General features: G+C 38.7%; 1 protein-coding gene across 1 annotated transcript in view; it reads right to left on the bottom strand.

Annotated features, from left to right (window-relative positions):
- Nucleotides 1–14,227, bottom strand: part of ALiX (programmed cell death 6-interacting protein-like protein AliX) — a 162,409-nt gene that overhangs the window by 118,782 nt on the left and 29,400 nt on the right. Inside the window, exons 3-4 of the mRNA XM_083115790.1 lie at nt 12,982–13,109; nt 4,681–4,834 (exon numbers count right to left, since the gene is read on the bottom strand). Of these exons, the coding sequence (XP_082971916.1) occupies nt 4,681–4,834; nt 12,982–13,109 (282 nt within the window). The remainder of the gene's footprint in view (nt 1–4,680; nt 4,835–12,981; nt 13,110–14,227) is intronic.

Raw genomic sequence — 14,227 nt, forward strand, 5'->3', positions numbered from 1 at the left:
TCATACTCCTTTACAGGTGTCAACAGTAACGGCGATTAGGGGCGGGGCCGAAAGGGCAGTTGCCCTCCCCATTTTGGCACTTTGGCCCCACGTTAACCTTATGTATCAAGGGAAATTAACCTGTCCTTGCCGGCCCCTCCCCCTACTTTTGCACCTTGGACCCCTAGTTTTGGAACCCAATCGCCGCCACTACGTGTGTGATACAAATGCTTTCTACCAAGGAATAAATGTCTACAATTTCAAATTGATAAACCTGATGAACATTTTAAGTGCTCCTAGACCAGTTTAGAACCTAACAGTTGGCAACAGTGACTGCGTGACTCTGGTATCTGGAGATGGTGCAAAACCGGAATGAGCATTCGCTGAAGATAAGCGAGCTTGGTCTTGCAAGGCCTTCCAGTTACCCGTGGGCTTTCGATGCTTGACGGGTAAAAACTCAGGTCTACAGTTTTACTCACCAGCCAGGTGGGCCTAGGAAGCAGCTCTCTGGTGGACGCCAAGAGTGTTTTCATCAGGAAATTTGAAATTCTGCATGCTTCTAAATGAAATTTTATATTCTTCTAAATGAAATTTTATATTTCCCGAACTAAGAACGTTAGAGGTACAAATGATACATTGTTTGTTCAGTGTACTTTGTGCTATAATCCTGGTGGGAAAAAAAATCCATAATCAGTTAGAAGAAGAAAAAAGGGAAAGTAACTATCTTTTTTTACACAAAATTTGAAATTCATCAGACCTCCATGCAGGCTATGCCAGGATGTAAATTCTACATAATAACTCATTGTCAATTTCAGTCTGTGACAAATCTGGTCTTCTTGCCATTTTATATGCCCTTTACTCTTCTTGGAAGAGAAAAAATCTTAATGCCACAACTCGTTGCTGGTCACACGCCACAAGCCGGGGAACACACACACTGAACAAAAGTTCAAACTCGAATAATTTTAATTTGTCCAACTCGCTTTGTTAGTCTGTTATAATACTTCCTTTGTAATCCTACATCGCAGTTTGTGAAACAGCAAAGAGTAGTGCCCGACCCTGTGGCCGAGTGGTTAGCACATCGCACTGCAATGCCAAGGGTCCCGGGTTCGAATCCTGGTCGGGCTTGGTTGTTTGTGAATGTCCATTCATCAATTTCATCATATCATCACTCATCCCCACCTTCGGAAATTAGCCAAAAGTGGCACAAAAGCGTAGTAAAATAAAGCAAATCAATCAAGAAAGAAGCTATGTTTTCGAAACCAATGAAAATAAATCGCCAAAAAAATCACAATTTTTTAGGACATCCCCTACCCCCCAAATAGTAACATTGAATTAAAGTTTACTAATTGTTAATAACACACCTCTAGACTCGTGTATCTCCAATCATTATCCAAGTTATAGTATGTTCAAAAAGTGACATACTATGAGAAAAAGCTGTTTCGGACACTGGTGTTACAAGCTGTCCTTAAGGGAAATACCTGAGGTGACACCCATGTCATGGCCCGTCCTTTAAGGGTTAAGACATCAGGCTTTGTACTTGGGCTAAATGTCGGTTTGTCTCCTGGGGGAAAGCACAACTTTTCTCCTGAGATTTCAGCCAGTGCATAGGGCCAGTGGCCATCCATCATCATGAGCAAATTGGGGAGTTACGAACGAGTAGCATAACTCAGTCATGGCGTGCAATTAGTAGACTAGGGAAGGTGGGGTCAGCAACAGGCTGCTTGACATGCAACTCTCTTCCAACATTGTCAAATTAATGTTTGGAACAACCAGGTGCAGATGCTTGAGCCCTCATTCTACAATGTTGGCAACAATTGTAAATAAACAGGAATTTGAAATGTTCTACAATAGCAAAAGCAAACAGTTGCGAGGTGTAATTTTTTTTAAAAAAAGCAATTATTGTTCAGATAACAGAAAACTTGTAATTAACACAATTAAAGGGTATAAAAAGTCGTAAACTTTCGTTTGTTTAACGTCGCTTTGGACTTTGTCAGTTATTCGCAAGAAATTCACCCAACCCTTTCAGTCACACGGGGACTTGTAGTTATAGCACGAATATGAAGTATATGTTGAGAATGTTCTGAAGTATGGAAATAATATGAGGGGCATTCAAGTCAAAACAGGACTTTTAATTTTACAGCTATAACAATATATGCTGGCATGGCGGTACTACACGCAGTAGTAAGTGGCTAGTGTTTCCTATTACTGATAGGCGGCGCACATGTTGCAGGCCAGTCCAGAGACCGTACATCAAGATGGCAGACAACCATGTTAGTGTGTGCATGGAACAGTGCAGTATGGTGGTGAGATGCTCAGCCATGGCTGGCCATCAGTGACGATCCCGGTTGTGGTGGTTCCGAGCCGACAGTAGTGATGGCAAGTGTTTTCTAGGACAAACGTGGCTTTATTCATGTGAATTTTCTACCCAGTGGTGCCAATATCAACAGTGAATATAACTGTCTTGTTCTGCGTTATGTGCATACGCATCTGCAGAAATAATGGCCTGGTTTGATTACGAAGGGAGTCCTGTTTCTCCATGAAAACGCACGACGTCATACTGCTCACCACACTACCTGCACATTCCAGCAACATCCCCCTTACAGTGATTTCCACCTTCTTGGACCCCTAAATGAGTTCTCAGAGGTCAGCATTTCAGCACTGATGACGAAGTGAAGCAGGCTGTCCTTGAACGGTTCAGGTATACTGACAAATCTTTTTATGCCGAAGTTTTCCAGGCATTAGTTAAATGCTGGGATAAGTGTGTAAATGTAGTTCTTTTATTTAATAAACTCAAAATTCCCGGTTGAGCTTGAACGCCCCTCGTATGTAAAACTAACTAAAATATATAAAATATGAGCCAAACTCTCATATGTACAAATATGGAAAATAAAAATTGTATTTTTAAGTCTACATGCCATGATGTGCAAAGATAATACAGAATATAACTGATTTTAGCTTCATACATAAATATGTATTTACATGTACAGGGTGGTGCAAAAATGTGGAAACATCTGAATAAAAATTTAATGGCATTATATTTCCAAAAACTAACATTGCAGGTTTGTAATAGGGGTGGGGGAAAATGTTATAGGGCATATGACGATGATGAATGCAACTTTAAAAGTTCAAATGGAAACCATGTCGTGTAATACCTCATTTCAATAGGAAATTTTCTCACGAGTTCAACGGTGTGCATAATTTTGCTCTAGCACCAACAGGGACGAAGTTATTAACGTTTTTATGCTTGCTTTATCGTTGCAGGTGACGTAACACAGCATGGGTCTCACTCAGGCAAATCGTGTTGATCTCAGGCGAACGAAGCACGAGGGTGATTGCAGACGATTTTAACCACCGTCACCCAGATAGGGTCCCCATCCATTATGGTACCGTCAGTAAAGTGCTTACAAAATTTCGTGAAACCGGGACTGTGACTGATAAACCAAAATCAGGCCGGCCACGCACGGCGACGGGTGAAGCAACGTCCACAGCTGTGTTGGCTGCATTCTGCAAGAGTACCCCAACGAAGTACTCGTCGTGTAGCCCAGGAAAGTGGCGTTAGCCGCACGTCCATTATGCGGATTTTAGGCCTGAATAAATGGCACCCGTATAAGCTGCAACTGCAGCATCACCTATCAGATGATGATCCTGATAGCCGTGTGGAATTTGCAGAATGGGCCATGGAGCAAATACGGCGTAACCCTCGATTTGCCTTCAAAGTGCTATTTACTGACTAGGCAAACTGTTACCTGTCGGGCGAGGTGAACCAGCAGAATGTCCAATATTGGTCGGACAGTAACCCGCATTCATGTGATGCATCTGAACGTATTCGCGGAAAGGTGACGGTGTGGTGTGGTGTGTGGGGGACCCGTGTTGTGGGCCCTTTCTTCGTCAACGGAACATTAACGGCGGTCGAGTATAGTTGCATGTTGGAAGAGGACATCTTGCCAGCTCTGTTGTCTGGCAATGGGTCATTCCCTGTGTTTTACCAACACGATGGCGCTCCTCCTCATTCCGGAAATTGTGTTTGTCAGTACCTGGATGTTCAGTTTCCCAACATTTAGATTGGATGACGAGATGTTGTGGAGTGGCCACCATGTTCCCCAGACCTCACTCCGCTGGATTTCTACGTGTGGGGACATGTCAAGGCCATCGTTTACTCCGAGAAAATTCGAGATATTGTTCACCTTAAGCAACGCATCATTGACGCATGTGCCAGCATTACTGCAGACACTTTACACAGGGTTTTGTACGAATGGGTATCAAGACTGGCTTTAACTGTGGATCACGATGGTCATCACATTGAACATGTCATTTAACTGTGAGTGGTCATGGGTTCATTACGAGCCTTGTTTTGGGTGACAGACACAAAACTTCGTCCCTGTTGGTGCTAGAGTAAAATTATGCACACCGTTGAACTCGTGAGAAACTTTCCTATTGAAATGAGGTATTACACGACATGGTTTCCATTTGAACTTTTAAAGTTGCATTCAAGATGGCAGATTTCAAGATGGCAGCTGTCATCGTCATATGCCCTATAATATTTTCCCCCACCCCTATTATAAACCTGCAATGTTAGTTTTTGGAAATATACTGCCATTCAATTTTTATTCAGGTCTTTCCACACTTTTGGACCACACTGTATATCCATGCCCTGGTACTAATAAATAATAAGAAATATACAAAAGTATGACAATTTCTTACCATGAATTGCTTTCAGCACAAATATCTCCTGTGCTTGGGCGAGCATTAAAGAAGACAAGGCAGCCAATGTGTCAGGATTCAAATCAGGGGTTGGGTCTTGTTGAATGGCTAGCATCACATGTCCCTTCAGGTAACTGAAGATGCCTGCAGCTTGCTGAAAATACAGTAAAAAAATATCATGAAAATCACTATTGAAATTAGCCATTACTCAGGCCGTCTACAATTTTGACAAAACAAAATTCTCTGTCTTTTCCAGGTTTTCCTTACCAAGAACCGAAATTTTCCAGACCAAGTCATTAATGCAAATCATGTATTTAAAAATGTGTGTAAACAGGTCAATATATTCTAGCTAAACCGCACAATTAGAATCACACTTAACCAAGTTTCTAGAATATTCACTTCACATGTTAAAAGTAAGAACAAGCAGGGAAACTGAACAGAAATTGACAGTTGGATAGCTGTGAGCATTTGCATATTACTTGTCACATTTTGAATAATAGTAAACAAAGAATTGCTTTTTAATTTAAAAATCATAACAATTATTGCATAAATAATACATAATTATAGTAAAATTTAGTAACATGTATTAATCCTAATATCAAACACATAAAACAAAAAAAAAAAATGGGTAAACAGGAACAGCCATTTACTGAAGTAGATTTCTATTTGAAACTTGTTCAAAACATGAGTCCCTTTTCCTAGAGCCTTTAATATGCAGTTTCTACTGTAACTACCGGTTATACTCATAATATCAACTGAAGTATAGTTTTCTGGCCTTCACAATGGTAGTGTCGTTGCCTTGTAATCAAGGGGTCCCGGGTTCGATACCCGATGGATGCACATAGTGGTGTAGGTCCAGTCCCAATTAGCCTTACTGTGCATAAAGTGGACTTAAAACACAAACTCAATCATGAAGTATAGTTTGTCCACAAAAATAAATAAATAAAATTTCTTGCTTGTCCTGTCTTTATTCAAAAACCTACTTTTAGTCCACTACTAAAAAATCTTTACTTTTAACACTAACTTTCGCTGACATTTCCATGACTTTCAAGAAAAAGTATATTCCCTGCCTTTTCCCCCCAGGATTTCCTGACTGGTAGACACCCTAATTAATGGCTCCTTCTTCATGGTTGTCTTTACATACTAGTTTAAGCTGATAATGTATATGCTTCTCAGCCTTGAAAATATGATACTTTGTAAACACCCTGCATGTTTGTTGTTACCTGAAGCAGGGGATCAGGAGTCATATCAAAATGTGCATACAAACATTTGAAAAATTTTGCAATCTTCACACAGGTAAAAGCTGAGACACGCATTTACACTTATTAACATCTATTTTATTCATTCTAATTTTTTGGATTTTTAACCAGTTATTTTTTAAAAAGAGATTTACCTAAGTTTCCAAAAAACTAGAATGAATAAATCACCACTGATTAGCTACAAAGAGGAATCTATTTTATTATTCTCTTTCACAATTTCATTAAGTCAGATATGTTATAAATGAACAAGTCATAAGTTTAAAAAGATTAATATTGAAGATATTTCATAAAGTTTGTTTATGAACTAATTTGTCAGATGTACATTACTTTATGACATAAATGTGGACTCTCCAAGCATAAAATTATTGGTTTTAATGTACTACGAGGGTCACTATTTATATGAATGAAAAAACAGGAATTTGGCATTGAAAACTGCTTTATTGTTTTTCGAAGTATTCTCCTTTATGGTCAATACACTTTTGCATTCGTTCGAACCATTTGTCAAAGCAGTTTTTCCAATCTTCTTGAGACACCTCCATAATATGGTTTTTCAACACATCAACGGCATCTTCCACCGACGAAAATCGTTGTCCACGCAATTTATTCTTGACATTCGGGAACAAGAAGAAGTAATTGGGTGCCAAATCAGGACAGTACGGCGGATGATCCATCAATTCCATTTTTTTACTGTTCATAAAGTCGGTTGTTAGACGAGATGTGTGACAGCTGGCATTGTCTTGATGAAGAATGATTTGACGGCGTTTGTTTGTTTTCCGTATTGTTTGTTTGTTTGTTTGTTTGTTTTCCACGATTGTATTTATTGAGCATTTGTTTGCACCAATTGACGCGAGCGTCTTTTTGAGTTTTTGTCAAATTGTGTGGGATCCAACGAGAACATACCTTTCTCACAGCTAAATGATCATGTAATATTTTATATATGCTGGTGGAACTAATGCCTATGGTTGCCTCAATCTCACAGTATGTCACATGACAATCTTGCAGTATTAGGTTTTGCACAGCATCAATGTTTTCTTGAACAACAACTGATTTTGGACGACCTTCGCGAATCTCATCGGTGAGCGAATGGTGGCCACGTTTAAATACGTTATACCTGCGTTTCACAGTGGCAAAGGATGGGACTTCATCGCCAAATGTGGAAGTAAGTTGATCGATGCACTCTTGTCTTGATAATCCACGTCGAAAATCGTAAAAAATAATCGCACGAAAATGTTCACGACTTAATTCCATTTTATTGTTTTCGCGCAATCTCCAAGGCAACATAAACGACACAAATGAAGCTATTGACAAAACATTTGAAGTACGTTATGGTCAATAATGCCAGACGATTCCGTGCAAACGTCAAATCACGCCTAACTTCAATCAGTGTTGCCAAGGCTCAAAATATAAATAGTGACCCTCGTAACCTATAAGTGATGAACTAATGGTGGTGTATTTAATATTGTAATTTATCATTGTGGAGATTGGTTAATCTAAAAGAAAATGTCATTTCACTTTGAATAATTCACAAAACTCAGCCATGTATATTCAGATAATTTGCCTGTAATAACTAGGGAACGGGACTATAAAAGTATAAAATATGTATGTAATTATGTCATAAAAATTTAAGAAAAAAAAATTATAATATGTCAGAAAAATCCAGAAATATTCACAGTAGAGCCAGAAATAGGCACAACAGTACTTTCTAATTTCCCATTATACAGTAAGTCAGTATCTTCCAGTGTGGGGGTGGGGTATTATATGAAGTCAGAATTCCTTTAACCAACGAATGTAGTGCGGAAATATTGAACGTATTGTGAGGTACACTACAATTATGCTACGTTTCATTTACTACTGTGTCAGATTTACACATTTGTGGAAATTGAAGCATAGTTGGCAGCTCACTACAGCTCTGGAAAATCTAGGCAATCAGTTGACAGGTACGAGCATCACTTTCCTGTCATCAGCAATTAAGGACTCTCCTATACCAACGCCACCTTCCCATATTCAAATATGTATTCAGGATACTCCTATACAATGGCCACTTACTCAAACAGGACATTTTGGACAAAATTAGAACAACGAATATTAATTATATTTCACTTAAAAATTAACGCTGCAGAAATTTAGAAAGATTATGATCTCAAAAGATTGCTAAAAATTAAAAGATAATCTTGGTGTATTTAATTACAAATTATGAAAAGCCAGAAGGGCTAATAGCTAAATTATCACCTTAGTGACGCTCAAACAGTTGAATGCTGAATGGCAATGAAATCAACAAAATCCAGCTATAAAAGCTGGGATATTACTCGTGTCCTCTGCTCCCCACCTGGGTTTTTACTCGGGTTGAGGATCTTTACGGAAACTTGAGAGAGAGAGAGAGGTTTTTACCTAAACCTAACCAGGACCTTTCGTTTGGTCATCACCAGCATCGTCAGCAGTTAAGGCGACCCAGGGTTTTCACTCAGGTACCTAATTCTCACCGCTAACAAGACATTTACTTTATTCATAGCAATCAGCAGCATCGATAAATTAAGCAAACTATACATTAAGGAGGTTGCGTTTCCTGGAATACACCACATAAATCCCAAAAGCAGTAACTGAATACAAAATTATTGTGAACAATTAACTACAAATCTGTTCGAGGGGAGAACAGATAGATTCTGACCTGAACTTCTGGCAAGGGACAAGGTGTTTCCTTCAGCCTAGAAACTAGGTGTCCAAAGGAGCCAGAAACGGGTACGTGATACAGTAAATAAACACACCTTTCTCAGGCAGATTCAAACTACAGTAAAACCTCATTAATCCGGACTAATGGGGGGATAAGTTCACCGGTTTAACAAAAGTCCGTATTAACTTAAATAACCTAAAAGAACAGTAGAAAGTGCAGTAAATCTCCATTTATAGCAACAAAACACGTTTATTATGGTGTATATAAAGGGCATAGATCTAAATACACTACACAGTATAGTAAAACGTAAAGCAATACGATAATGTGATGCGATTGTTGACTTCTAGCCACATTTAAAACCTTGCACTCTGCTTAAGAGAAGTCCGGTTTATAGGGGTCTGGATTAACGAGGATTTACTGTATATAGAATCTGAAAAACAGCCTCCAAAATTATTGTCAGAACATATTACACTCAATATTATTTCCGTTGCACAACTGTACTGGGGCTGTAATGTACCGAATGTTAATTTTAACTTTTGACTGGTTGTTGTATCAAGCGAAAAAAAAAAAGAAAGAAATGAGAACAATTGAAACCTGTTTACTGTGACTCTCGTACCTGCACAACAATGACTGAGAACACTTTTCGTCAATAATGTTAGCACGGATATCAATTGTTGGAGGGATAAAAAAGAAGGGTATTATTGTTTACAAGTTGGTAAGAAAGGAAGGCATGTTTAATTTCCTTATAAATTATAAAATAACCAACTATATGCAAGACAATTATGAAATTACACAGAAATATGTCTTATTACGAGAAAACTGAAGAAATATGTTGTGAAAACCGGGAAAATGGTAAAATGTGTCAAAATGTGCCTTAAGTTGGTCTATTTTGGCTGATTTTCATCAGACGTAAAGATCTCATAACAGTATTCGATCCGATGAAAAATAAAAAATATGTTATAACATCAAGTCTCGGTAATAACACAAAATATTATGTAATAAAATAACTAAAGACAGTTGTCCAAAGCTGAGAGTTTCATTTGGTGTTTTAAGTCCACTTTATGCGCAGTAAGGTGGGACTGGACCTACAGTTTAAAGTGGAATCCGAACCACTATGTGCCTCCACCAGGAATCGAACCTGGGACCCCTTGATTACAAGGCGACGACGCTACCACTGCGCCATCGGGGAGGACCTCAGAAGCTGAGAGCATGAGTATAAATACCCAGATAATTTGAGGGGTTTTCACTCTAATTTTACTTACCCTGTCTGGATTGTAGACAGAGGTGTTGGGATTCTCGACACTATCGTAAGTTCCTAACTCCAGACCTTTAGTATTATTCTACATCTAAATTCAACCCACTTTAACAGGGTGGCCACTCTAGGACCATGATAAAATTCAAGTATAATTCGCGGTTCTAAAGGCGAAATTTCCAAAAATTCAAACAAATGTTTTCTCTATTTCACCCTTACGTATTATCGCCACTCAACATTTACACACAAATATCTTAATAACATAAAGGGTCTTTGTGATTCCAACATCCAAAAATTATAATTCAATTAAACGGTATACGTAATATAATTAAAATATGTAATTAAGGTGCCGAGTTTCTATTTACAATCAGAGGTGCTGAATTTGAGAAAGTGCCAGGATAAACATCCTAATAATAATAATAGTGTTAATAATAATCACAAAATTGATGAAACACAAACATCCATGCCTAAGCCGTGATTCGAACCAACATTGTTGTTTTGTTGTTATTATTATTATTAGTAGTAGTAGTAGTAGTAGTATAAAAGATGTTATTATCCTCGTCAATTATGCAAAAAAGGGGTAGAAGTTGGTGCTAAAGCATTTGTGTTCGAACAAACGATTTCAATTATTTTTTCAACACATGGCACAGTAGGTCGGATCCCACTTTAAACTGTAGGTCCAGTCCCAATTAGCCTTTCTGTGCATAAAGTGGACTTAAAACCACAAATCAATCAATCAATTTTACAACTTTTTTTCATTTAGATAGTTCAGCATCCCGTGCCGACTCCCACCACCCCCTAGCTATGGCTATAAACTTGATAAGAAAAAGAAAAGCAGGAATTGCGAGCAAAGCGAGCAAGAAAATTTTTTGAAAATAATTTTTATTCGCATAAAATGTGAATAGTATTTGGATTAAAAAAAGTTGTAATTTTTCACGTCTACGGAGAAAAATTCAAGTAGAATTCACGCATAATTCCCGGAGACAATAATTCACGCATAATTCCCGGAATTCAAGGTGAGTAGCCACCCTGAATTTGCACGTCATGGATCCCACTGTAAAATCAGATGGTTTCTCTATTTCAACTTTATGTATTACAGCCTCTCACCACTCACACACATAATCACATAAATATATAAACAATACATAGGGTCTCTTTTGTATGATTCCAATGTACCCAAAAATTTAAATTCAAGTTGCCATTCGTCACCGGACACGTCATACAACCTATAAAAGGCGTTGCCGGTTGAGAATACACTCATGCCAGCTACAGCAGTCAATATGGACAGACGACATGAACTGAGTGAGGTGGAAAGAGGGACGATCATTGGAGCCCACAGGTTTGGGCATTCGACCTGTGAGATTTCCAACAAATTTCAGATACCCCGGTCGACAGTGAGTGATGTTATCGTGAAGTGGAAGAGAGAGGGGGTCACGACATGCCAACCTAGACCCAGTAAACTGAAAATATTAGCAGATCGTGACTGTCGATGCTTGAAACGTGTGGTGAAGTCAAACCGGAAGGCATCGTTACAGATGGTGGCACAGAAGTTTCGATCAGCTGCCAGTAGTGCTGCAAGTGATCATACTGTTTGCCGGGAGATCGTCGCACAGCACTTCACAAGCTGCATATCACAGCCTGCCAAGCGACCTGCCATTGGACTCTCGAACAATGGAAATCCATCCTATGGAGTGATGAATCGCGCTACCAGATGTGGCAGTCCGATGGACGTGTGTGGGTGTGGCGTATGCCCGGTGAAAACTGTTTACAGTACTGTATTGTACCCACAGTGAAATTCAGCAGAGGTGGCATCATGCTGTGGTCCTGCTTTTCATGGCATGGTCTTAGTCCTCTTGTTTTAGTTCAGGGAAACATGAATGCCGATGCATACCAAAATGTTCTGGACAATTCTGCGCAATTCGGTATTGGCCCATACCTGTTTCAGCATGGCAATGCTCCATGTCATACTGCAGGCATTATCAACACGTGGTTCGAGGACATGAGCATGCAAAAACTTGATTGGCCAGCCCAAAGTCCAGATATCAACCCCATTGAACACCTTTGGGACGAGTTGGAGCACCGCTTGAGAGCCAGGCCATGCCACCCAAAAAACACCACTGAGCTGTTTGCCGCTTTGCAGGAGGAATGGGGCAAGATTCCCATCGACACGTATTGCAAATTGGACGTCATTGCGGCAAAAAGTGGCCCTACACAATACTGATGTGGTGCTGCGACCAGATTAACGTACTGGTATCGGTTGTCTGGTGACGAATGGCAACATAGTGTATATGCTATTTAAAATATTCACTTTAAGGTGAGTTCACATCTGCCATTTCACATACTCACTCGAAATATATCTACAAACACAAGTCACAAATGTTACGGGATATACTGATCTACTCTAAAATTTACGACAATTCTGTTTTATTCTCCTTTTTCCTTCTTCGATAAAAATAAAAGCTACACTGTGAAAAACTTGCTTCGGGGCATTTGTAAATGTATGAACTCATTTGGGTTATAAAAAATTACCATTTTTCACGTCTACGGAGAAAAATTCACATAGAATTCCCAGTGATTAGCTAACCTGTTTAAGTACCCAAGCTTCAGACCTCGTGACCCTACCATCAGGACGAATTAACTCTTTGAAGTCATAATCGCTACTTTCCTTGAACACCTACCCTGAAAAGGTTTCAGTGTAGGCCATTGGAGTCTTCATGTTCCCAGCTGCAGGGAACGTAACAATATTTACATCCATACTATTACCTGACATTACGTCAATGGATGTTTTGCACCAACTCTACCAGATGATGTATCAATATATCATGAATTAATCATAAGGGCATTAAAAAATTCATAAAGTTCCTACATTTTTTTCCAGTTAGTATCCTGGGCCTCCCCGATGGTGTAGTGGTAACGTCGTCCCCTTCAATTGAGGCACATAGTGGTTCGGATCTCACTTTAAACTGTAGGTCCAGTCCCAATTAGCCTATCTGTGCATAATATGGACTTAAAACATCAATTCAATCAATCAACCAAAACCAGAAGGGTTAGTAGAAACACATATAAAGGAAATAAACACCAACTATTTCCTTCACACTTTCTGTGACAGTAATATTATTTACCTGCAGTAGTTTCGCAGCCAGCTTCAGCCCGTCATCTGTGTCTGTGCTCTGCGTGGCAGCTACATGACTCTGCAAAGCACCAATGTTGAACAGTACGCACACTTTCTCATAGGCTAATGAGGAAATTGCTGCAAATACGAAAAAATGAGCTCTAACAAACAAATTACTTGAGAATCGCAGTTATATTTTGGCACCCACCAGAAACAAACAAAAAAATTCTTAACAGTAAAGATATGCAATTTGTGTCTCAACCAGATGCCGAAGTTGGATTCTTGGTACCTGGATCATGTCAATCAGGGTTGCCACTCTAGGACCATGACAAAATTCAAGAATAGTTCCCAGTTGTCAAGGCTAACTTTCTAAAAATTCAAGAACAAGCAGAAATTTTCTCTATTTCAACCTTACAAATGACTGACTCTCACCACCCACACACATACACACACAAATATATTAAAAATAGTAACAGATCGAAATTTAAATACCTCATTTTTTGACCCACCAGGAGGAGGAGACCTGATTCTATATCAAGAAAATATACCAGAATAACATGTTGAGTGTAAGAATACATATATTTAAAATATGTAATTCAAGGTGCGGGGTTTACATTTGCCATTTCACATACTCAGACTCGAAATACATCTACAAACACAAGTCACGAATGTTACAGGGTATACTAATCTATCAAAAATTTTTAATTGCATAAGTATTTCAAACACAAATTTACCTGATCACCTTCAAGATATCTTATCTTGCAATAATCTTCCATCTGTCAGACAGATTGTTCTGCAAAGAACACTAACCAAATAAATGAATTGAAAGAATTATTTATTTTCAACACAGCTTTCTGTTCCTTTCTCAATAAAAATAAAAGCTAAACTTTGAAAAAAAATGCCTCAGAGCATTTATAAATACAGTTGAACCAGAGTTCTATTTATGTCAAGGTGAAGAGAAAATAATATGTATAACTGAGAATTACTTACAAATCAGATTTAGATACCATGTCATATCATTATCAAAACACTGTAATTGTATCTATTCTGAGGAACAAAGTATACGTAATGCAGGTTAATTCTGTCGTAAGGTGGTAAATTAACGAATCTAAAAGTTGCTATTTCGTTGCTATTTCGTTGCGAACAGCTTACTTGAGATCAACGATTGTGTGAGGTCTTTCAACATACAGTTTTGATTTGAGGTAGCCCCAGAGGAAATAATCACACATCGTCAGATCCGAGGAACGTCACCATTT

Source organism: Lepisma saccharinum, assembly GCF_977018435.1.
Source record: "Lepisma saccharinum chromosome 15 unlocalized genomic scaffold, izLepSacc3.1 SUPER_15_unloc_1, whole genome shotgun sequence".
NCBI lineage: Eukaryota > Metazoa > Arthropoda > Insecta > Zygentoma > Lepismatidae > Lepisma > Lepisma saccharinum.